The sequence below is a fragment of the Pygoscelis adeliae genome, unplaced genomic scaffold, assembly GCF_000699105.1.
Source record: "Pygoscelis adeliae isolate BGI_AS28 unplaced genomic scaffold, ASM69910v1 Scaffold121, whole genome shotgun sequence".
NCBI classification, from domain to species: domain Eukaryota; kingdom Metazoa; phylum Chordata; class Aves; order Sphenisciformes; family Spheniscidae; genus Pygoscelis; species Pygoscelis adeliae.
In genome coordinates, this window is record NW_008824359.1 from 3,114,264 (window position 1) to 3,138,244 (window position 23,981).

The 23,981-nt window shown below is 43.1% G+C and overlaps 1 protein-coding gene across 1 annotated transcript in view; it reads left to right on the plus strand.

Moving 5' to 3' along the window:
* Window positions 1–23,981, plus strand: part of EVA1A (eva-1 homolog A (C. elegans)) — a 214,306-nt gene that overhangs the window by 93,234 nt on the left and 97,091 nt on the right. Inside the window, exon 5 of the mRNA XM_009319661.1 lies at window positions 14,468–14,611. Coding sequence (XP_009317936.1) covers window positions 14,468–14,611 — 144 coding nt within the window. The remainder of the gene's footprint in view (window positions 1–14,467; window positions 14,612–23,981) is intronic.

A 23,981-nucleotide genomic window follows, 5' to 3' on the forward strand; every position in this document is an offset into this window, starting at 1 on the left:
CTGAAATCCAGTGCAAGGTTTCTAGCTGTGAACTGATGCTAAAAATGACTGAGTTGTTGGACAGGAACAAATATCTGCATGTTTGGAGTTGCTGGGGTCTCAAGTATCTGTTAAGTCAGCCTGATGCTGCTGGGGTGCTGAGCAGGTAGGTATGTCCTGCCTGCATAACAGCAAAGGGAGGGTGGGAAATGTCTCTGGAACAGTGGCTGGCTGCGTGCCCTGCAGGGCTGGGGATGAGAGGTGAGGCACTCACCATGGAGCAATGCCTTCCCCAGGTTTTCCCAGGCATTTGGGCACTATGTGTGTAGGGTGCAAGACAGAGAGTATAGCTGTCGATGCTGATGTTCCCCTGCATGCTGAAATCCTGAGTGGAGGGGGTGTGTGTGAGCTTAACTAAAAAAAATGTGAGTGAGCAGGTGATCTTTCAACTCACCATGCTCCGTCCCTCAAATCCCAGCTATATTTGAGATAGTTTGTCCAGGTCTGCTAGTGTGTTCAGCAACAGCTCGCTGATCACCTCGGCGTGATGCTGCCAGTGCTACAGGCAGTCTCTGCTTATCGTGACCTTCCTTTCATCTATTTGTTCGAGCTGACCCAACGGGACAGAGCTCTAGTGATGCAGGAAAGGGAAGGTGAGTTGTGGCTGTGGTTATCACTCCTCTCCTGGCCCCACAGGAGAAACCGCTGTAGGATCCATCTGCAACCCAAATCAGCAAAAAGCATATTCACACCGTGCTTCCCCATGGCACGCTGCAAGAAATAGTAGTCCTCTGTCATTCACAGCACTGAAGTGAGGGGTTTGTGCTCCCAGCTGCCACTAGCAATCGTGGGAGCGGTGTGCAGGGTCCCCCAACCTGCGCCAGAAACTGTATTCCTGCCATGGGCCTGCCTAGCCCAGCAGGCAACTCTGTTCCTTCAGGAGCAGGTGAAAACATCACGGCTTATAAATCAAAGCTCTCTCTACCTAGAGAACGTTTCCCTGCACGTTTCCACAGTCCTGTGATATGGGGAGGGCTGCTCCGTGACAGCCTTTCATCCCAGACATTCGCAACAAGCTGATCTTACAAATATGACCATATGACTCAGACTTTGCAGCAGCATCCAGTTCCTGTAAGGCAGAACCCAGCTATGTTCTGCACGTGGAAGATTTATTCTGTTTGAATTTCACGGGACTGATGAATTGTGTCAAGTCTGAGCCTTGGCAAAGGGCCTCTTCCTGGGAAGTAGGTCCTGGACAAGTTTGCAGTGATTATTTTTATCCAGGCAGCATGAGTTACTTGATGAGTGAAGAACTCATACTTGCCCCAAAGGTGGGGAAGGGTATCTTTTCTTCCTCTCCTAGTGAAAAACAGTTCAGAAAATTTTATTCCATTTTTTCTGTGAACCAAATGCACATTTGGGTTGAATTTAGAAATCTACAGCTTCTACAGATAAGGCTTTTAAAGAACTGAGGTCTAAGATAGGGAGGAGGAGTGGCCTAATAGAGCATTGTATATATTTCTGACTCTGCCATAAGGTAAGGGAACAAATACTTTAATTTGTGTTGTTTCTGCCTTGAAAAACAAGATCTTGTACTCCTGTAGGAGTGTTGAGGAGATAAAGTCCACTAACGGTGAGTTTCTTGGATTCTGCAGAGACATGAGGTACGTTAGGTGCTCAGGTGGAGGGATCTGAGGTATCGTGACGTTGCAGCCCTTTAACACCTGCATAACCCAGCCATCGTTCTGCTGCTTTTGGGTGATGTAAGATTCCCAAGTCAGACTTCATACACCATGCCATGCCAGACGCATGCTTTCTCTCTGTCTAACGTCTATACAAATGTGCTTAGCATCTGTGAAGGGAAAGTTATTGTGAAGAACTCCATCCTACCCCTGTCATGTTAAAATCTGCCAGGATCCCCTTTTAACTGGAAACATGCTGAAACTTGTGCCTCTGACCGTAATGGGAAACCCCTGCAAACAGCTGGACCCTTCCTTGAATGCCTTGGGAACTTTGAAAAGCTCCTAAAGGAATTTGACCTTATTTGTAACTCTTTTAATAAAGCCTCCACTTTGCTGCCAGCATGTGCAGAGACAATACGCAGAGCATAAGGAGGTCTCTGGGGAAAGGGTTATTTGCAAGCAGCAAACCATTAATATCCCTCAGCCCAGTGAGCCCTTTGCCCCTTTATCATGCTGTTTACAGCTGCCTCTGCCTGCAGCTCTGAGTGACTTGTTTATACCAAGAGAAGCCAATTTGAAAAATGGCCTTTTCCTACTCGTATCTGAGCGCAAGGTAGTGGTCTAATTAGGAGACTGAGGAGGAAGAACTTGAATGTAAAACAACTACTCTTTTCATCATTTAGTGGAGTGATATCCTTGATCATATTCAGTGCACCTGACGTTCACATGTACATTTTTGCAGTAGCTACCCTCCTGAACCACAGGGAATGAGATGGACATGTTCAGCTGACCTCTAACATCAGGATCCAGGTCTCCTTCTCAAGGACCCTGTCTCTCTCCATCATGAATATAAAGAGCCCACAGCAATTTCGCTCCTCATCTGGGTAGAAGGAATCTGGGCTTGGTTTCAGAGTCAGCACAAGATCGTGGGAACTCTGTCTCCAATGCTCAGCTTTGGGTCGTGGTGTGTGGCTGAGCAGTCTGCTGAGACGTGAAGTGTCCTTGTCACTTAACATATGAGTGCTCTCCTGTGCCTTTGTAGGGGGAGAATGGATGTGTTTACAAAGCCCTGAGGAAACTCAGATGGTCAGTGGTGCTCTCTAACTCATTGGATCTGATAGCGAAAGAGTGGAGGAATGAGTTCAGCAAAGGAGCCTGTGCTTTAGGTGCTCATTCCCTAGTATTTTTCATTTTAATGCGGTGACAGAAGGTGATCCAACCCAGTTTGTTTTGATTTCCACCTCTTAATGCAGATGTATATATGACTTAAACCAGAGCCTTCACAATCCCTCATATAAATATTTATTACACCATATAAATAATGGACCCTTCTAGTTTGTTTATCTGTGATCAGACCTAGCATGTGAATAAGTATGAAATACATGCAGTAAAAAAAAATCCATTTTATTCCATGGTACGTGTTCTGTCCCTGCCAACACAAGAGCTGGTTTTAAGAGACTGCTGCACCTCCAGCTGTGCATTTCTGGCTCTCTTCCGCTTCACCGTCCATGACCATTTTCCACCCTGTGTTTCCATCAGTACAAGTTTGTGGCTGTGTTCTAATCTTGGTCTTAAGTGAAATACTTAAAAGTAAAAGGCCTCCAAACTGTGGAGCTGGAGCGATGAGGGGTAGTAACCCCTGGCACTGATGGGGGAGGCATCGGGGGACCGGGGCGGCAGGAGGAGACGGGGTATCCACTGAAATCTGTGCTGATCAGATAATGCCATGTAGCACGGCCGTCCTTCAGCGGATCCGGGTGCTTGTGGCTGAAATGCTACATCCTGATTTCACCGTATGGGAGATGACGGCCTTTAAAACGGCTGCAAGGCTGGGTCTGTGGGATGAGCACAGGCGTGGGAGGGAGTCAGACCGGGTCGTTCCTCTCTAATGCGCACACCAGGCTTCCAGAGCACGCCTGCCTGTAGGTGCGACTCTATGTATAGTTGATTTACATTCAGTGCAGAAACTACTTTATTATGTGTATAGCTCATGATTAAGAACATGTTTTTAGAGGCCAATCTGTTTGTGTGTAATAAAACCCACAAAGTTTGGGGGTTTTTTGTAATAAAACCCATCCAAGTTTGAAGGCTAAATAAATATCAGTTGCTGTTTAATTCACATATAATACCTTATTAAATTTAAACTGAAATGAAATTCCCATTTAGAACCCTAAGTTAAAGTGGGACAAAGCCTGCTTTCAGAAAGTTGTTTTTTAATTTTAGATACTTTGTGTGTTTCACTTTTTGTCTCAAAACACTAGGAGGTAATTAAAATCACTTTACAGCTGGATCTAGAAAACTCAAACTATTGTTGGATTCCATAGAGTCATAAAAAATGATTTATATGAAGTTGTTTTTATATTCACACAATTGCTGTTTTTTAAAAAAATGAAAAAATCCATTCAAATTTGCTTCTGGGCAAGATCTTTCTCAAGGCCAAGGTTCAACTTGGTTTTAAAAAAGTTGTTTTCAGTGGAGTATGACCCCATGCAGTGGTTGTAAATACAAATTCTGAAAGTAGTAATTTAAATAACACTAGCAGGCTCTGTGATGCTATTGGTATATTTGAGGAAGTAAAGCGGATATTTGTATCAGTTGTATCAACTTCTTCAGTAGCTGATTTTATAAAAGATGCCCATTGCCCGATGATTAGTTAAAAGCAAATCCAGAATATAATCCTAACAATAAGAGGGCAGAATTTAAGAGATTTAAATCTATAGCATCTCAATTTATTTCCATGGAGTTACTCTGAATGAAAACCAGTGTAACTTGTTCAGAACTGATAAAGTTCCTCTTAAAATAATTCAGATGTCACTCAAGAATATTACAAAATTGCCACGACGGTGAACGCTGAGCTTGAGAAACAAAGGTAATGTGAAACCTGTGAGTTTGCAAGCACACCATGCTTTATTTTAGGAACCAAGGGCAAGAAGTGACTTGCAGATTGTGTCAGCTGGGTAATCTCTTAAAAAAAGTGGGCCAGTCCCACAGCTTCTGAAATTCAGAGGTTGCTTCAGCCTAGGCCTAGGCACTTGTTGAGCTATACCCATGTTCAGGAAAATGCTTTTGTTGGGCTGTAATGAATGGGAAGGACAAATGAACTCAGGGACTTCACAGAGCAGTAGATGCATTGAATGCACCATCCCTAACTTCTACCGAGTGAAGCAAAAGCTGTCAGCTTCTTTGCTTTTTATTTTGAATGCCTTACAGCCCACAATCAACTCTTCTCTGCTGCAAACTAAATAATAAAATTTTACTGTCATTGCCAGAACAAAACCGCTTTGTTCTCTGAGACTTCTTGGAGCCAAGTTTGAAGCTGTCCTCAAATTCTCACTTTAGCTCCCAAACCTGCAAAACGTTATTAATTTGCTCAACTTTGCACACTCTGAGTCAGTCCCTGCAAAACTGGAACCTCACATGTTTTATATGAGTTCTGGTTCCAGATACAAAGGTGATAAGATGATTTGAGTTCATGTTACACCAAGTGTTTCTAAATGTAACTATAGCATTTGTAATTAAACCTGCAATCGATCCTTCAGTTGCAGTCTCTAGATGTGATTAGTTTCTTTTAAGATAATTTTCTCTTTTCTGGCCTACTGCTGAAGTTTCCAAAGTTTTATGAAGTGTGTGGTGAGTAATTTTTCTCTCTCTTTCATTAAAACGTACTTTTTAATGCAAAGCTGGCTGCCTCTGCAGATCCTTCTAATGTTTGGACGTAGCTTTCTTTTTTAGCCAGCTGTTTTCAGTGACATTGTGCAAGACATAGATGCTATATCCAGCTGCACCAGCGTGAAGTTCCCTGCTGCTATTTGTAATAATGATGATAGCAATTTATATCAGAAACCCAGCTCAACATGATACCAAAGTACCCAGCACTGCCAAAGCAAAAACCAAATGGAAAGTCCCTCAAACATAAAAGCTCACAGAAAAAGAAACATCATGCTGGGACTGATGCTGTTGTGGGGGAGGTAGACTCTTCTTGGCCTCAACGTTGACCATGAGACGTTGGAGCATTTCTCTGACTCTGTTCTGCACAGCATCAGAGAGTGCTCGTACCACAGCCGGGAAGCTGGGACCTGGGAAACCAGAGCTAATGTGTGGGCCAAAGCCCCAGTGATACTTCCCCACCAGTCCTGACTGCAAACCCTTTTCCACAGCTCAGTGGCTTATCAAGCAAAAATTCTCCTGAGCCCATTAGAAAAATCTTTTCTAATGAATTAATTTCTTTTATTTCCCTACTTGAAGAGGGTTTTCTTGTGCTTGGAACAGATTGACTGTGCAGGTTTTCTGAGGCCTGTTCTGTTCTGGCTTCCAAACCAGCAGCCTTTTAATTGTTTTGGGTCTCTGCTCCTGAGCTTTCCTCTTTACACATCTGTTTCTGCATCTTTTCTTGTTTAAGGGTAGTATTTTGTTTTCATTGGTTGGTCTTCACATTGGTTGGTCTCAAGGGCTAAGTATCTGTAGTTTGGTTTTCTCCCTCTTGTCTTCCACACTCCCTGTGGTTCTAAACCCAACTCACTTCTTGTGTCCTCTATAGAGGCTTGTGTGCCACGACAAGGAAGAGAAATCCAGTGTATTTATGTTGCCCCCGTCTGAAACCGTGTGACACTGATAAACAAATTACCTTCCCAGGCTGCTTACTGTAGAGAGAAAGTGGACAAAGCCCGTCTATTAACTGTCTTCTGCACTGGCTTTTAAAGAGAACATAAAACTTAACGGGCATGGGCTAAGCTGAAAATGCCTGGGATTTGATAGACTGCACATGGTGCAGACTGGCTCATCAATACTCTATGAAGGCATCCTTCAAAGGCTGCTAGGATGGCTAATTTTGTCTAATTTAGCAGCTGAAGCAGAGGCTCAGACACCTCCAGCAGCTGTTGCTTTATGAAGGAGCTGAACTTCGTATCAACCACAGCTAATGGAGCATCTTTAAAATAAATGAGAAACTGTCCAAGAGCAGGAGAACTTCATTCCCTTCTGTTTATGATAGAGATTCTCTTGCAGAATGGGGAGGTTTTGAGTCACTCCTAGGTAAAATGTGAAGGAATTTAGGCAGCTGTCTCACCTGCAAGACTGGAGTTACTTTCTTCCTGCTTACGTCCTTTTTGCCATTCCATCGAAGTTTGCTTTCTCTTTTGGCAGATGAGTAGGTAACCACAGCACTGATTCAGACATCTGTCAGCTTTCTTCGCAGGAACTAAATTTCCCTCCTCTTAGTTAATAGACTTCTGCATCTTCCATCTTTCATTCTGTCCTCCCTGCTTCATAGGTCTCAGTAAGTAACTTTTCCTGTTTCATTCTGTAGCAAGACATCATGCTGCATGTTTCGGAGAAAAATCCTGTCCTCTGCTTGGGAGGATTTTCCTCCTAGAGCTGTCACTTGTTTTGTAAATTACTTCCCTCAAGGGAATATTTATCTTAGTTCATTCCTTTCACCTGCTCCTCCACAGATAGCAAGGAAAGCTGTGGCTCTGCTGACTGTTTTAATTCCAGATGTAGTTCTGCTCCTAATGTCTTTACAGTGAGCCAAAGTGTGCCACAGAATTTGTCTCTTGATCAGGCACCACCAGTCCTGTTCCAGTTCCTAATCACTTACCTCACATGCACTGCTGGAAATAGTATTTTAGGCAGTGATTCTCTTTCTGAAGCCTTTAATTACAGCCAATTGTTTGGTCCTTTTGATACTTCAAGGTCTTATACCTTGTTGGTTGAAAAAGTAGATGAGTGCTCCAATTTTTTTTGCTAAATTCACGGACTCAGAGAGTGCATCCTCTGACAAGTGGGTGGAGATTTCCTCTCAGGCTCTATTTTTCTTTGTTTTAAGTGCACACGTGTTGATATTGGGATGTGCTCCATGCCCTGCTGCCTTTCCAGATCCATGGACAGCCTGTGGAAAACCACTACCTGACAGCCTTACGGCATGCTAACATGTTCACGCATTCAGGTGCACACGGTCCTGCTTGCTCTGGACAGCTTGCCTCATCTGTGCTGGAACCTGCCTTTGCAGGCTCAATGTGGATGTGGCAGGTGAGTCTGATCATGAGGTTAATAGATGCACAGATGTTCTTGAGCATCTGGCATATGCCCAACTTCATTGTGGGATTAGTCACCCATCTAAAAACTAGGTGTCTAAATCTGTTTGTGGATCCATCTGTGATGACTGCTGCCTTGGAAGAGGCTCCGATCTCCACCAGAGCATCTAAGAGTTACCGTAATACAAAAATTAAACTGTTTGGAAACATTCTTTCAAACCCAGATAGGTTTTGCAATCAAAAGCAGCACCATATGGCTTGGATTTCAGATTTGGATGTGTCACCCTTATTGGAGAAAAACAAGTAACAGTGAGTAACCAAAGTAACGGATGTGATTAATAGGCATTGGCTCCAATTTCTTTTTTTCACCAGGAAGAGGTAATAAAGAAATAGTCATGCTGGGAAGCAGCCTTAAACTGACTAAAACCCATTCATTGTGGTGAGTTTGATGGTATGGACATTACATCACTGAGACTGATTCCAGTTTTAAAGCCAATGCTGTCTGCAAGCTGCAGCTCGTAAAATCCTCCAGCGTGGCTTTGTTGCCATCTGATTTAGGTTTTTACCCTGTCAGAGGATGGGCTGATAAAGATAGTAGGTCAGGGAGTATTATCATACTAAATGCAACTGGTAAGATGAATTACCTACTGAGGGCTTAGACTAAGAGTTGTGAAATGAAACTAGCCAGCAGTCTGCATTTGTGGGGTGATCCTGTGAAAGGGAGTTCCCCTTGTACCAGGAGCAAGGCTGGAGGGATGTGCAACTTCTAGAAAGCGGGGCCAGGAGCAAAGAGGATAAAGTGAACTGATCCCACTCTCCCCTAAACCCAAACTTTAGTTTAAAATACCATATTCCAAAAGCACAGCTGATATCTTTAAACACTTTCACATGTGAAAGTTTCACCATAGCCAGGATTCTCATTTGCTCTTTGGCAGCGTACCGAAGCAATCCAAGACTAATGAAAGCCGAGGGTAACTCTGACCCAACCTGTGTAAGTGGGCTCTCTATCATCTGTGAGGCCTTAAAGCGGTTTTTATTGCTCTGCTGTGGGATTTGAGCTTTGTGGGCTTTAAAAGGTTCTTGGCAGGGGCCTGGCTCTGCTTAGCGGTACTTACCTCAGACTTAGTGATACGGTGTTGGTATTTGTGAGAGTCCTTCCCATATCTCTGACACATGGGGTCACTTGTTTGTCACTGATGGTGGTGGTGGTTCATATAACATCTGCAGTTTGCATTTAGCAAGCAAACAAGCAGCAAAAGAAAGGAGATGTTGCCCTGAATGAGCATGCCATCCGGTGCAATAAGACTGCCATGTCTAATCTCCCACTTCTGAAGACCTGGAAAATGTGAATTTGGCCAGCTGAAGGGAACTATAGCGCAACTCTGCTCTACCACACTGCTGGGCTTGGCTTCCTTGCATCTTTTTGAGAGGCTAACTGCATGATTTATGGATAAGAGAGCTTCTCTTTTCTTGCCTCTCTGAGCTTGTGGGAATGGACACCTGGAGGTGAAGACTTCTGACCTGGAAGTACCTCCTGAAGAGGTACTAATATACTTGGAGATCTCACTTCAACCCAGCTCCCTAAGGACTTTTTTACATTTGGAAGTTAAATTACCTACATGCGCTTCATAACAGCCAACAGGAGTGATGTTGAGTGTTTTTATACTCCTGAGACATGGGGGTGAAAGAAAATACCATGTTGTCACTTCTAGAGCTCTGAATGACATGGTGGTGACTGTGATTTATGAGGGTGCTGTATCCTCATCTATCACTCAGTCATGTCTCAAATGTATTATTGACATCTTCAGTGCCAGTTAGTGAGGGAATAAAGATGCTTGAATATGACATTTTGGCATCCAGCTAAATGACCTCCTTATCACAAATCCTTTGAAGTGTATAAGGGAGATGGGCCCATTTACAGGTTTTGATTGCTGCTTTTACATTTTTCAGTTCAATGTGTTATGTGGAGGACGAACATGTTGACAGATCAAAAAAACCAAGAGGGGAGACCAAGCTAATTCCAGTATCGGTGTAGCCCTCCCTCAAAGTACTGCTGGCTGCTTGCCCTGGCATTTACAGGAATGCACAAGGCATTTGTGCTTAGAAATTGTGTGGAGAGAAAAACAGGGAAAATTCACTGTTGTGACCAAAAGGAAGTCTTTGAAGGGAACACTTTGTCAAGTTTTGTCCATAGAGTCCATTTATTTTTTTCAGGGCTGGAAGAATATGACTGTTTCCAAGAGAATGGCTTAGGCCTTACCATGGGGAAAATGAGAAGAGTGTTTGGATTTACCATGTGGGAGCCTGGTGTTGTCAGTAGAGTTTAGCTGGATCTTGTAATGTGGGTACCTCAGATGACTTTCTGCCACTCCTGCATTCACCAGATTTTGGTGCTCATTAGGGTTTGGAGGTCAGTGGCAACTGTAAAGACTTGCCTAAATTGTGGCTGTTTGCTACAAGAGCCAAGGAAATGGAGTACTACAAGAAACCTCCACAATGCTATGTTGAAGTCAAACTGGTAGCCACTTAAAAGAAGTCAGAGATCAATATTGCTTAACATCTTCAGTAATGACCTGGATAATGGGATGGAGTATGTAGGTGGTACCAAATTGGACAGGACAGTTGTTACAGCAGGGGGGAGGGACCTCGAGGAACCTCAGGGAGCTGGAGAAACCTTATGAAACTTTGTGAAGTTCAACAAAGGCAAGTGCAAAGTTCTGCACCTGAATAACCCTCTGCAACAGCACAGGCTAGAGACCAGCTGGTTAGAAAGCAGCTCTGCAAAAAAAGGACCAATGGGTCTTGGGGGACAAGAAGTTGAACATGAGTCAGTGGTGTGGTCTTGTGGCAATGGTGGCTAAGTGGATGCTGGACTTTGTTAGTAAGAATATTGTAAGCACATCAAGGAGAGGGTTTATTCAGTCTATTTGGCATTCCAGTACTCCACTTAACTGGAGTACTGGAGTGTCCAGTCTGGGGCTCCCCAGATAAAGAGATATGTTGAAAAACTGGAGCAAGTCCAGTGAAGGGCCACCAAGCTGGTCAGGGGGCTGGAGCACACAGCATATGGGGAAATGCTGAGAGACTTGGGTTTGTTCAGTCTCAAGAAGAGAAAGCTCAGGGTGGGATCTTATTGCTGTTTTCTGCTATCTAATAGGTGGTTCTACAGAAGACTGTTCTTGGAAACGCACAGAAAAAACCCAAACAAACACCAAAAGCAATGAACACAAGTTGCAGCAATGGAAATCTGATTAGATACAAGGAAAAAATTCTTCACCTGGAGAGTGGTTTAGCCCTGGAACAGGTGCCCAAGGAGTTTGGGGAATATTTATCTATGGAGATTTTCAAAACTTGCCTGGGCAAATTCCTGAGCAACCTGATGTAACATCAAAGCTGGCTGTGCTTTGAGCAGGAGGTTGGACTGGATAGGCTCCAGCTATTGCTTCCAGCTAAATTATTGTATGGTTTATGTGCTGCAGTCCCAACAGGTGACTTTTTTCCTGGATATAGTTTCAATATTAAGGTTTGCAAAATGTCCATGTAAAAGAGGTTTTTAAAATCTCGGTGCCTTACTTTCTATGCTAGGGGATTTCATCCCTGTCTGTAATTGGAGCATATTGAGTCTCTTCTGCTTTTCTGCTCATTTTGGCTAGTGTAGGTTGAGCTGGAGCAGCCTGGCCAATTGGATAGTTGAGGATTTCACTACTGATATTTGTGAATACGGAGGCCGGGTTTGTGCCCGAAGAAGCTGGGTGTCTAGGGCTACATGTATGCTGGTAAACTGGCAGTACCAGGGCCTGGGCAACAGGTACTGGAAATAGATCTTCTGTACTGTTAAACTGTAGCATGGTCCATGGCATGGGTCGTTGCCTTGGCCCAGCTCACACTCCTAGACAGTCCAGAAGATGGTTTGAGGTTGGTTATAGGACAGGGACTGGGTATCACCACTCTATTTTGAAGGATAAGAGTATTTAATAGCATGGATGTAGGTTGTTCCACCACAGTTGGCCTCAGGGCCCCGGAATGGGCCACCGTAAGTTTTCATTTACCAGTGAACATGTAGCCAGTGTAGGCTGGATCTGGGCACTGTTAAAATACAAGTAGGGATTGCAGTGTTAGGACCTGCTCTGGCAGATGGAGCTACATAGAAGAGGCTCTTATAACTCAAGCTACATCTGCATTGGTAGTGGAGCTGGTGAAGGGGCTAGAGCAAGGTCCCACAGCTGCCTGTAGGCAGTATGGCATGTTGTTTTCAGTGGGTAGCATGGGCAAGGCTGTCCTCTCCTGGGGGAAAAAAAAATGCAGCTACTACCTGATAAAGGTAGCATCAGGATTGTGCTCTCCTACTGTGTACACATCAGCCACTCTGTACTGAATACAGTGAGAAAGAGCCTGCTGCCTGGCTCTGTGGCTGGCTGACCTCATGTCCATGCAACTTAACCCTCTACCACAAACTCCTGCTCTTCTACTTTCCATCCAAAATATCTGGGTCTGCCTTCTGCAAATTGGCGTTTAGGACTAGCCCTGTTATATCTCAGCCTGTATTACCTGTTTGGGGTAATGCTAGTTGGCAAAATCATTCTAAGGAACAGGGTAGCACTTAAACAAGGGGGATAACGGTGTGCCTGGATTCGAACCCTGTTTGGTTTCCTAGCGCAGATGCTGCTGCTAAAGTCAGTATGGATGGAGACCGTAGCCTGCTCAGAACTGTGTGGGAGGAAGGAGGTCGTTGATACCAAGACATGCCTGATGATGGCTAGAAAACGTGGTGATGTTAGTGTGAGGGTATATGACACATAAAAACTCCTAGAAGCGTTTTCAACGTGCTGAATCTACAGATCTGGCACCTGAAGAGTCAGTCCAGTTTGTTAAGGTGAAGGGCAGAGTCTGTAGTTTGTTACCGCTCATTCCCACACGAGGAGCGTCCCAAAGGCTGACCACCTCTGGTGACAATGTTTGCAAAAGACTTGTCATGGCTCTCACAGGACCAGTAATGGGTAATTCCCCACCCTCCCGCGGAGATAGTGTGCTCCTGTGCCAGGGGGCAAGGCCTCCAACGGACAGCTGTTGGATGCTGTCTGTTTTGCATGAGAACAATAACAAATAAAAAGAATAGGCGCCCTCCGTGAAATCCTGTGCAGTGCTTAGATTTGATGAGTTTCTCTAACTGGACATTTGACAAAAAGCCAATAAAGCAGGATTGCTGCATGCCAGATGTTTCCACTGGAACCTCTGACACTCACTGGATCAAAAATCCCCTAAGGAAGTTTGGGTGGTCAGTATGAAAATGCTCACACGGGGCTCTGTTCTTTTGTCATTTGTAGCATGTAAAATAAAATGCTGCCTTTGATTTGAGAAAAAAGACATGTTGTCCTCCAGGCTTAGTTTTCTGTGGCTTTCCCGTGTCTCTCATGGCTTTTGTTGTTGTGCTGGGGTTCATTTTCCCTTTCCCTGCCTCCTGATTAGTGACCAAAAGAGGTTTGTATTCCTTTCTCTGTAGCTTTCCTGTTGCTTTTAGCAACAGCTTAATGTTGAAGAAACGTCTTCTTGTCAACTTCCCCTTGTGCTTGGCCCTGGCTGGACAGTGAAAGCAAACTATCAGTCTAGCACGTAAAAGTTGGAGAGCTTGTCTGTACAAATCATTTTCACCTTAGCTGAGAAAACAGGCTCAAACCATCTGATAGAAAATAATACTTGGGAAAATATTTACTTTTAGAGCTTTCCATATTCTAAATTCCTGATATGACAAACATTTCTACTTGCATGGTATAAACACACTTAATTCCTTAACAAGGAATATTTCTACTTAGATGGTAGATGGTAACATTATAATTATTTGACCTCATAGTAACCCTCATTAGACTTCTTAGAAATACAACACATCTACGAGCAGACAGGGACACTGATCACCTCTGTCTGCAGAAGGGGGCCAGAGATGGTGACTTGAGACAACTCTCCTGGACATTACAAAGGCTAAAAAAGCCTACCCAAACTCTCCCTATCTCTTCCTCTCAAAACGAAACAAGAAAAACCTGGAAAAAGTCAACACAACCAAATCAAATCAGAGTTTTACCCTTTCCCGAACATGATCACAATGTCCATCTATCTCCCTTACACCCACGAGGTGGGAATTTGCTAATAACTCTGCATGTTACTATGATAAATTGCATTATCAGACAGCTAAATAAATCTACAGGAACTCCATGTGAATACTATAACTGTAGTATTAACGTGTTTTCTGTTCCTATGACAGTCTCTTAGTTTATGGGGAAGCTTGTAGTGTTTCTGGTTAAATACATTGGATTGAGATTCCTAAGATCTTATTCCATGGTCTGCACTGATTTGCTGCTGTATGTCTTTTTACTTTTCTATGACTGTTTCTCCATCTATTAAAGTGAAGATACTGATACCTGTCTTAGAGACCTTTCAGACATTTATAGAATAAATGCCAGGTGAGAAGGAATTATTTTTATTATGGATAGCCTTTTCCCGTTGAAAACAAGCCATCTTTTATTTGCAGCCTACGTTCTACGGAAGTATAGGGATTTCCGATTCTTCACTGTTCTTTTTGGTAATTTCCTTTCATGAATTTACAATTTATTAGAGGTGTTTGAGAGTCAGATACACCTTCCCATGTAAACAAAAAGATTTTTAAATACTCATGGAAAGCTCATATGTATGTGCTCTCACAGTCTGCATCTGGTAAATTTTTTTAGGCAATTTCTGATGTGAATGGATAAATATTCACCAATAGATATCCTTTTCCTCTTTTAGAGTGTCAGTCGGCTACTGCTCTCCAACTCATGATCAAGCGCTGTCATGGGAAAAGAAGCTGCAGCATATATGCCAGCACCTATGAATTTGGAGATCCTTGTTACCCAGGCATCCGGAAGCATCTTAATGTCATCTACACCTGTGGTGAGCCACGAAATTCTCTTACTTTAAGTCTCATTGGGGTATGTGTTTGATGAACAGTGGTGTGTGAAGAACAAGACTTGTACATAAAAAGTTGTTGAACTCCCAGTTGACTTATGGTGATTCTTATTTGGTCAACGAGGGAAAGCTCTGTGGATCACCTGAGTGATTTAATTCTGTCTCTTTTTCTACTCATTGGCTTGATAGAAAAAGCAGAAAACATGGAAATGATATTTCGTTAACCCATTCAACACTGCCTCTGCAAGGCAGGAAAATCGTGGTGAAATCAATCCACTCAGTGGATGCTTACATCCTGAATGTTAGCATCCTGCTGTTTCATTTGACTGCAGCAAAGTTGTGGTTATCAGTAGGATCCTTATTACTTTGTTCTGTATTTCATTTTGTACAGTAGAATAAGACAATCACCAATCCATGCTCATCCACGGCATTAGTAGAAAATCACTCCCAAAATCTTCAGGTGAACATTGCAACATTTTTCTAACAAAATATTGTTATTTGAAAAAAAAATAAACAGTTGGAGCTCTCAGTTGGGAGCTTAAGTCATAGTGTTGAGCAGACACGGTACTCCTACTTGACTAGTCATCTTATTTTGCAGCAGAGAAAAAAATGTTCCTCTCTGAGCTCTGTGTTATGAAAACAACATCAGGTCTGTCTTCTTCCAGCGATGACATTTTGGTCATTTGTAGGTGATATATTTGAAAATATTTGCTTGAGGGTTTTGCTTATAGTTGTTGCTAGGATCAGTTCAGACTCTCTATCCGTTCCTTTCTACATCCACCTGGGAGAGGAAATTATGGTGCTATTTTGAATCTGCTGAGTAGATGACTGAGCATGTAGAAGAGGAGATGCTGGCTGTGTCTTCAGACAACAGGTCTATGGGTCAATCTCCTTGCGTAACTGCGGCATGCTGAATCTGATAGATGGTATTTGAGATGGAGTCACTATGGTGTTTTGTATAGTTGCTGTAGCATGGCTGATGTACAGCACCTTGAAGAGCAGAGAGAGAAATGCAGGAGCATCAGGCTCTGAGCTCCTGTCTGGCTGTTGTTTCATTTGGCAGGCGTGGCAGGAAGGTCGAATTTTTTTTCTCTTGGTTTCTTTGTTTTTGCTTGAAATGATGTAACAAGAAGTAGCAAGGCTATCCATGCAAAGCCTTGTGAATTTTCTAACCAGGAAGGTGGTGATGTCATATCACTTTTCTTGTAAAGAGACTGGAGAGAAGCTTATCCTCATGGGGATTTGATGGAAACCAAAGAAATGCAGTGAAACAGGAGCTTCATAACTCAAAAATCCAGGGACAAACCAAACAGAGCCCCATGATGTGTTTCCAAGAGGCTACCTCCTTCAAAGGCCTCCGCAGCCTTATTCTGGCATTGTGGTCCTGGTCCCAAAGTCCACTACAAAAGGCATTAATGATCTCTTAATCTGACCTTAACTTTCCTAGTCATAGCCTATCTACATCAGGAAATGAGTCACGCCTGAGAGCACAAAATGGCATGTTTTGCTTTTTAGTGGGTGAAACCTGCCTCATCCTTTGAAGGTGGCCATGGCTCCTTCTCAAAACCATGATCTCAGACATGTCTCTGAGCTGGATTTTGTGATCATCAGACACATATTTCTTCCCTCAAACAGCAAAATCCTTCAAAATACGAAAACCAAATAAACAAGAAATCAAATTCCAGTCCCATGTGCTTGTGCTGGACAGAAGTAAATCCTGGCATTCTTTTAAAAGAAATGATAAAACCAAGCAATTTGATGTTCTTATGATTTAGGGAACAATTGCAGTGTAGAAAATCTCCTGTTGGATACCTCTGTTTCAGGTTTCCATACAGCTGCATGCATTATTGCTCCTGGTATGGTGTTCTCCTACTTTCACAAAACCCGTGGGAGTGAAAGGGGACAGGCTTTGACTGGTAAAAGTGACTGTTGTCCCTTTTGGTTTGGGTGCGCTTTCCTGTGACCTGTATCTAGATACGTATCCCTGTTCCCCGCCTCCTGTAGTTGGAAACACTTGATCCCTGGAGCGCAGGATGCGGCTGTGCTGTCATTCACTGGAGAGCAGTGAAAGTCGCAGGGTAAGCCTGGCACAGCTCGGGAAACGTGATGGGTGTACAAAATGGGTTTCTCTGAGCATCAGTTCAGCCTTTCTCATTGCTGCTTCAAATGGGTGACTTGGTCGCTCTCTGAGATCAAGCAGTACAGTCAGTCTGCTCTTCTCTGTCACTCCCCAGCTGCCAGGGTGCGGCAGAAGTGTCCTGCCATGGTTCTGCAGTTTGGACCAGGTCACTGGTCTCACCTGTGACAAAAACTGCGATGTGTCCTTGATCACCGTTACCGACCCACTGTGCTGCTTCAGAAGAGGTAGTGAGAGCAAGCATACTGGTGGACGTGGCAGCGTGGGTAGGGGGGCCTTCACGCAGACATTTCCGATGTGAGAAACTTCAGTAATTATGGGGACAGGGCAGCTGAAATCTGCTTTTGGTGCTAAAGCATGGGGAGGGCTGGAAAGAGAAAAATATGTCTTCTGCTGATAGCAATTCATGAAAAAAAATCTGTTGAGGGAGTAATTTATGAGGTGACAAAAGGTAATATTAATTGAAAACTCATGTGTTGTTACCAGAAATCACGGCCCTTTTGCTGAGGTGGACTTTGTGACAGGCATTAATGCTAGTGTTGGCTGTGTAGAGCAATGACTACTGAACAGCTAGTGAGGTGACTTATCTCCCAGCCCTGGCAGGAGAACATCTGCAAGAGTCTCTCAGGTCAGTACATACAGACTGTTCTTCTCTGACTTGACAGCAGGAGATGAGCCCTATCCCGGATCTCCAAGAGGTCAATGGATGAGGCAATGGCTTTGCTTTCTTCAAGCCAAATTTCTTGGAGGTTCATTCCTCCAGCCTCCATGTTTTATTGGACATGAGAATTCCTGCCAGACATGCACGATTTTGTTGATGAATCTGGTTTCAAGTAAAGGTGTCCTCTAACTTTTTGCCCAGCTGTATTTTTTTAAATAATTTGTTGTAATTACTCCAGCCAGTGGGAGTGTCTCAAGTCAGCAGTTATATCGCTTTGCACCTTGCGTTAAACGCCTATTGGCATCACTTAGCTGAGAGGGAAATGCTACAAGTTACCATGTACATACAAGATGATTGAAACAAGCGAGTAACCGGCAGCCCGACGTGATAGAGATCTCTTGTGTGCGTTAGGGTCCCATTAGCCCAGCCAAGGAAACAGATGAAAAATCCTCCAATGTAAAAACATTCCAAACCCAAACCTTGGCAGGAACTGAAATACTAAATTTTGGCCCAAAGCCAGATTTAGCTAAGGGGACGGTGCGGATGGTGGGATTTTCCAGTATGTAGGTCCCTTTACTGCATTAATAAATACATTAGTTATTTTTTTTTAAAAAAGAAAAGGCAAGTTAATTCTGGGAAACCGCATAACGCGTGGTGGGGTTGTTTTCTGACTGTGGCAGCTGTGACTAAAGGCAGACATAAAATTTTAGCTCTGCCTTTTCTTTAAAATACCCTGAAACTCTTAGAGGATAACAGCAAATAAGAAATTATTAGTGCAACTGAGAAAAATAGTGCAATGAAGACTTAACAGAAGTCTTTCTCCCTTTCTTTCTGTTTCTCTCCCTGCCTCACCCCGGTCTTCTATCTCCATGTCTCTCTGTCTTTCTTTGGTATAAAGCATTGTATTTGTAATATCTGCGGGTAGCTTGCTAGTGTCATTACTGCTGTGGTTCTGTACTTACTGATAAAAGCTACTATGTTCCTGACCTTTTCCATTTTCTTAATTGTCCACTTATTACCTCAAAGACTCCCTTTAATTCTCTAGATCTCTTTCCTCTCTAGTATGCTAGACTTGTTTTTTTGGCCTCTACTGAAGACTTAACTCAGCAATGTATTAAAACATTATGTTGAATTTTTTTTTCACACGCCTAATGCCACTTGGATTCAAGGAAGTGTTTAAGTGTGTGCTTTATTTTAAGACCCATGCATAAATACCATGAAAGTTAAATATTTTCTCAAATACTTCCCTGAGTGGGGATGAGGGGCTTGCCTGTGTGTAAAGAGAAACCTTATTCTTAGCACTGAAAGTCAAGAGAAGGGAGCAATCCAGAGTGCCTACTGTCCCGACCGCCAGACCTGCCTCCCTGTGCAGTTGATGGAGGCTGTAAATGCAAACCCTCTGTTAAGTACCTGCTATTCTTTAAATACAGGCATTGGTCAGAAATGGCCTGATGAGGGAAAAAAAAAAAAGGGGGATTGTGAATTTCTTTGTGTCTAGGCGTGTTTCTGTGGGTTGGCTATCGATCCTGATAACTGGTGATTTTTAGTGCCTTTGTTAGACATACGTTGGACAAAATGGAGGAAATATGGCCTTGGATGTATTTTTGATGTGAGTATCCATCGTGTGTTTAGATGTGTGTGTGCCTCCTGCTTGATTCATGCTCGATGGAAAGGAGTCATTGGACTGAAGAGCTAATGAACTGCCATGGTAACTCATAAATTGCTTGGAAAATCCTGCAGTTCTGCCACATTAATAATCTTGCCATCCTGCTTTATGAGGCAATAAGCTGAGTCCCAGAGGCCAAGGGCTTCACATCCCGAGGGGAGAACCCGGCAGGTCAAGGATAAAGCATGAGCGCAGGGACAGCAGCTACTGTTTTGAGGTGTCTGATGCTGCTGGGAGACCAAATGGGGTCAATGAGAGGTGGTAGAGATGCTCTGGGGTGATGGGGGTGTGCTGACCTTTGCTTTCTCTGGGTATTTGGGAAAGCAGTCTGGCTTTCTCCAAAATGTTGTGTTTAAATAAATATTCTGTCAAGTTGGACTACAGGCAGGGTCTGTGTTAGACAAGAGAGCTCTGAGGTGGTTGCCCTCATGATGGTGATGAGGCTGAAGAGCTGCACAAATTCTCTCCTGTCATCTCAAAGGGTCTGTGCTCTAGTCCATTAGCTCCTGTGCAGTAAATCTATCAACGCCTGAGGCTGGATGAATGTAATGGTCCCTTTTGCTCTTAAAATTTATGAATTCACGAATGTAGAAAATGTATTTTTATCACTGCAAAAATGCTTTCTGTTGCTATGAAAAGCAATGTCCAAAATCTGCAAAAAATAGAAAAGGAGAAATTCCAGATTCCAAGAAAAAAACAAAAGCCTTTTAGAACCTTTTGAAACACGGTGATGCAGACAGGGACTTGCTAGAGAAAGAGAGACACAGAATGTATAATGCAGACTTCCTTTCTTCAAAAGTTGAAATAAAATGGATGTTTACAAACAAGTAAACATTTTCGGCAACCTAGCTCTAGGGATGTTAATCTGAATGTATAATGTTTGATAATGTCTGTTTAACTGTGATTCTTGTGTCATACTGTAAAGCAGAACTCACAAACATGTAGATTTAAAACTCATGGCCACATAGTTTGACGTACCAAATAAATAAAGAACAGAATAATGATATAATATAATTCCAGTATGTGGCTACTTTCAATGTCAAGACACTGGGTTCAGAGGTGGTTTGGGACATCTGTTCAAATCCTCTGTCTTATTTTCCTAAGATAATAGAAGTTTGTCCAGTAATTTTTGTATCAATCCTATGCTTCTCTTCAAGCTGTAGTGTATTTTTTAAAAAGCTATCCAGTCCTCATGTAATGACTGCAATAATGAAAAATTCATGAAGTGGGATTCATCTGACCAAGTGTGGACACATAAGCCATAGAGATTTATAGTGTAGACATTCCCATCTGAGAAAAATTCCTTTTACAAGTAATGGAGAGAAACAGCTGCTTTTGAGGCACAAATCATCTCATCCTAAAGTAGGTGCCTGAAAGAGATGAAGTGCATATTTGCAGCGACAGTTCTCCTGTACTGACTATAAAGGGACCTTCTGGTGCTTAGCTGAGATATTGTTATCTACATGTAGGACCTCTACAATGCAGATACCTGCACCTTTTTAGATGGCTTTCAACCACCATGTTCTTACGCAAATATTCTTTTTGATCAAAATTATCACTGCTACATGATAATGATAATAGCAGTGTTTTCTCCTTACATTTATTGGTTTCCACTCCCACTGTTTGACTGGATCTCCAATTATCATAGATTTATCCACGTCAGAGATGAACGTGATGCTTATTTAAGTTCTTAAGGGGGATTTCTTCCTCTGAACCTTGAGAAATTACCTGTAGCCAGACAGGAGTGTTAGTGCTGAAAAAGTTCTCAAATAGCCGCTCGATGTCTTGCACTCCAGCTCAGGGTTTTATCAGTCTCCAGACTTGGGTTTGGAGAATGATTTTCCTGTTAATTGGATTTGCATGGGATTGAGGTCCACTTTCTACATTTCACCTTTATAAATTCTCTTGATGTTTCTAGGAGCTAGGATGGGGTCGATACCTTTGCTGTCTTCTTTGACTGGCTTTCAGGTTTTTATTCTTTTGGTCTTTTGTTCTCCAGGTCAGATTTGTTGTAGACACTCAGGGACTGGTATGGGAGAGGGGGCAGAGTAGATTTTCAGTGGTGGTGTACCATCTGTTGCCTATTCCTGCAAGCGAATGGACTTGTTAAACCTCCTTTCAGCCTTTTACACATTTCCATCCAGGGGAAGGAAAACCAAGGAGCTTGTTCCTCCTTTCAGAAACTTAGACCTCACTTTCAGAAATACTCATACTTCACAGAACCTGTTAAAAAGTCATGTGGCAGTGTAACTAAAGACTGCACCACGATGGGTAAGCACAGAACTTAAGGCTGACATTTTCCAACTTCTGAGGCTGTGACTTTGTCTTCTTTGGTTATGTCTTAACAATTTTTTGTGGATGCGGTTTCCTGGATCTTAGAGAGAAGCAAAGAAGGAAACCCCTCAGTCAGCAAGACTCATATAATTCGGATTCATGGCACAGATCTGTGGGAGATCATGGATTACCTGAGGGCAAGGGCAAGATGCCATCTCTTTTGCTGACCCATGCTAAAGTGAGTGGTGTACACGCTTTACTAATGGACTTGGAGGTACCTGCTAATAACAGAGACTATAGTAACTCTGCCATCTTACATCAAGGAGGAGTATGCTATAGAGGCAAAGAGCTGTTTAGGTTTAACGTTAGTGATCACACAACAATGTGAAATGTGAGTGACATGGCCAGGAACAAATTTAGCTGGTAATTAGAAAAGGCACAAACGGCCTGATTAGTTTTAAGATGGAGCTTGGTAAATTAGGTAATCATTATGCTGCTCCTGTTGCTCTTTGCTTACTGTACAACTCACTGTAGCTTGTTTTGAATCACACATCCAGAAGAGTCCGAACACGTCTGGCCTGGCTGGCCCAGACACAGCAACTCTTCATTACCAGGGCAGAATGAGCCTGTGTCTGACATAGATTAGGGCAAATAAATATTCTGAGGAAGCAGAGCTCTGCATTTCAGGTAGAGGAGGAGCAGGTAATGCTGTCACCTCAAGGGAAGGGCTTGAAAGCCCTTTGATTCTTGCAGAGAAGAAATGGAGACCTGGAGATAAAAATCATTGCCTTGGGGATGGGGAGGAAGGAAGAATGGGCTGGAGGAAGCAGAAAGGGAGTTCAAAGGACAACTTTTACGATGATCCTAAGCAGAATGAGCTGTAAGACAAGTGCCGCCTTACAATTAGGCAAGGTTTGCAAGCCTGCTGCTGTGGTCCTCCATCTCTGCCATTACTGGGAAACATATAGAGCTTCTACTATGGAAAAAAAGAAGAGTGCCATAAAGAGTTAGCTAAAGTACTCTGCAACCCCTGACCCCCACTGTTCACAAGGTGTGTGCACCTGAGGCCTTTATTCCTTTTATCTCTATTTTTTTGGTTTTGTTTTAGTTGATAAGGACCACGGTCTAAAAGTCACAGGGGAGTGCATCAGGGGTTCGCTGCGAGGTTCACATTGAGTGTAAGGGGCTGCTGCAGGTCATTTTGCTCGGGGTCCGTGCTGCTCCTGGCTAGGGGCTGCTGGAGTTACAGTCATGGCTGGATGCAGGGAAGAACGGTCGGACTGTCATGGTGGAGTGGGTGATGGCAAGGATGGGAAGGAGGCAGGTGGGACTTTTTTTCATTCTGGTATTATCCATATATTTTAGAAATTTAGAAATTTAAGAAATGTTTTAGAAGGGATCCAGAGTTTCTATTGTAATAACTGGAATGCTAAACTGTAATGTAACCAAGATTTTATGGTGGCTGGCAAACCTTTGAGGTTTCTAAACAGATTTGCTCATTGACTGATCTCCTCTGGCATAAATATGCACATGTCCTTGGGGTTGAACAGCAATCTACAAACTGGAGAACTGATTTCAGGCTGGGGGTGGATCTGGGGGTCTGCCTGGCTGTCCTGAGACCTCCCCGCTTGAATAGGGAGGACACAGCCTTGAAAGCAGTTGTGATCCATCCATGATTTCACCCCAGAAAAGCAGATCTACCTGAGAATGATTGTGCAAGATGACATCTGAATGTAATTTATGTAAAGGAAATCTTTCAGGAAGTCTGGAGAGAGATAAATGGAGCAGAATTAAAGTTACATGGGTTATCTATACGGTGATTTTTCTTCTGTAAGCATAACCCTGCTGTCCAGCCTTTTTTTTCTTTGTTGTACTGAATCCCTTGACGGTGTTCTTTTAAAAGTTCTGGCCATGAATAAGTGGTAGATATTCACCATTTTATTGTCACAGGCTACTCTTTTACCTGGGAACCTCATTGAATAACCTCATTAAATAGGGTTACTGTTGATTCTCCATGCCTGTCAAGACCTGCACAGGTTTCAAATATAGTAATTAACAGTAATGTTGCCACGTATGAGTCTTCTTTACTGAGAAGGCAGTAGGCAGCCAGTCTGCCAGCCCCTTTCATGCAGGAGACTGCAGGCTATAGCCAGAGGAATGTCTCAGCAATGAATGGCTGACCCCTCATTCGGTGATCACCCTAACTCCTCCTAATTGAGGTTAATGCCAAAAGCATTGACACCTTGATCTAACTCATTAGTGCCTGGAGGCTACTGGAGATTGCTGACAGCTCAGTGAAACACTCATTAGATTAAATTTAAAGGGAGAGTTTGACACCATGACCAATTAAGATATATTTGCATGGATCACATATATATTTGCCTTTCCTCTTTGAAAATGTACCAAGACAATGCCATTCCCTTGCACCGTTTATAGAAGGATTCACAGCTGGTGTCTTTCTGCAAGCACGTGCACATTTCTCTGCTGTGCATGTACCGGTGCCCCGCTGTTTTCTAGCTGTCCTCTCTTCTCTTTCTCCACTTTAATGTGAAGCAAACAGAAAATTCTCTGGGATTTGGAAAATCCTTGTTCCTGACCATGAAAAGAGAATGGGAAG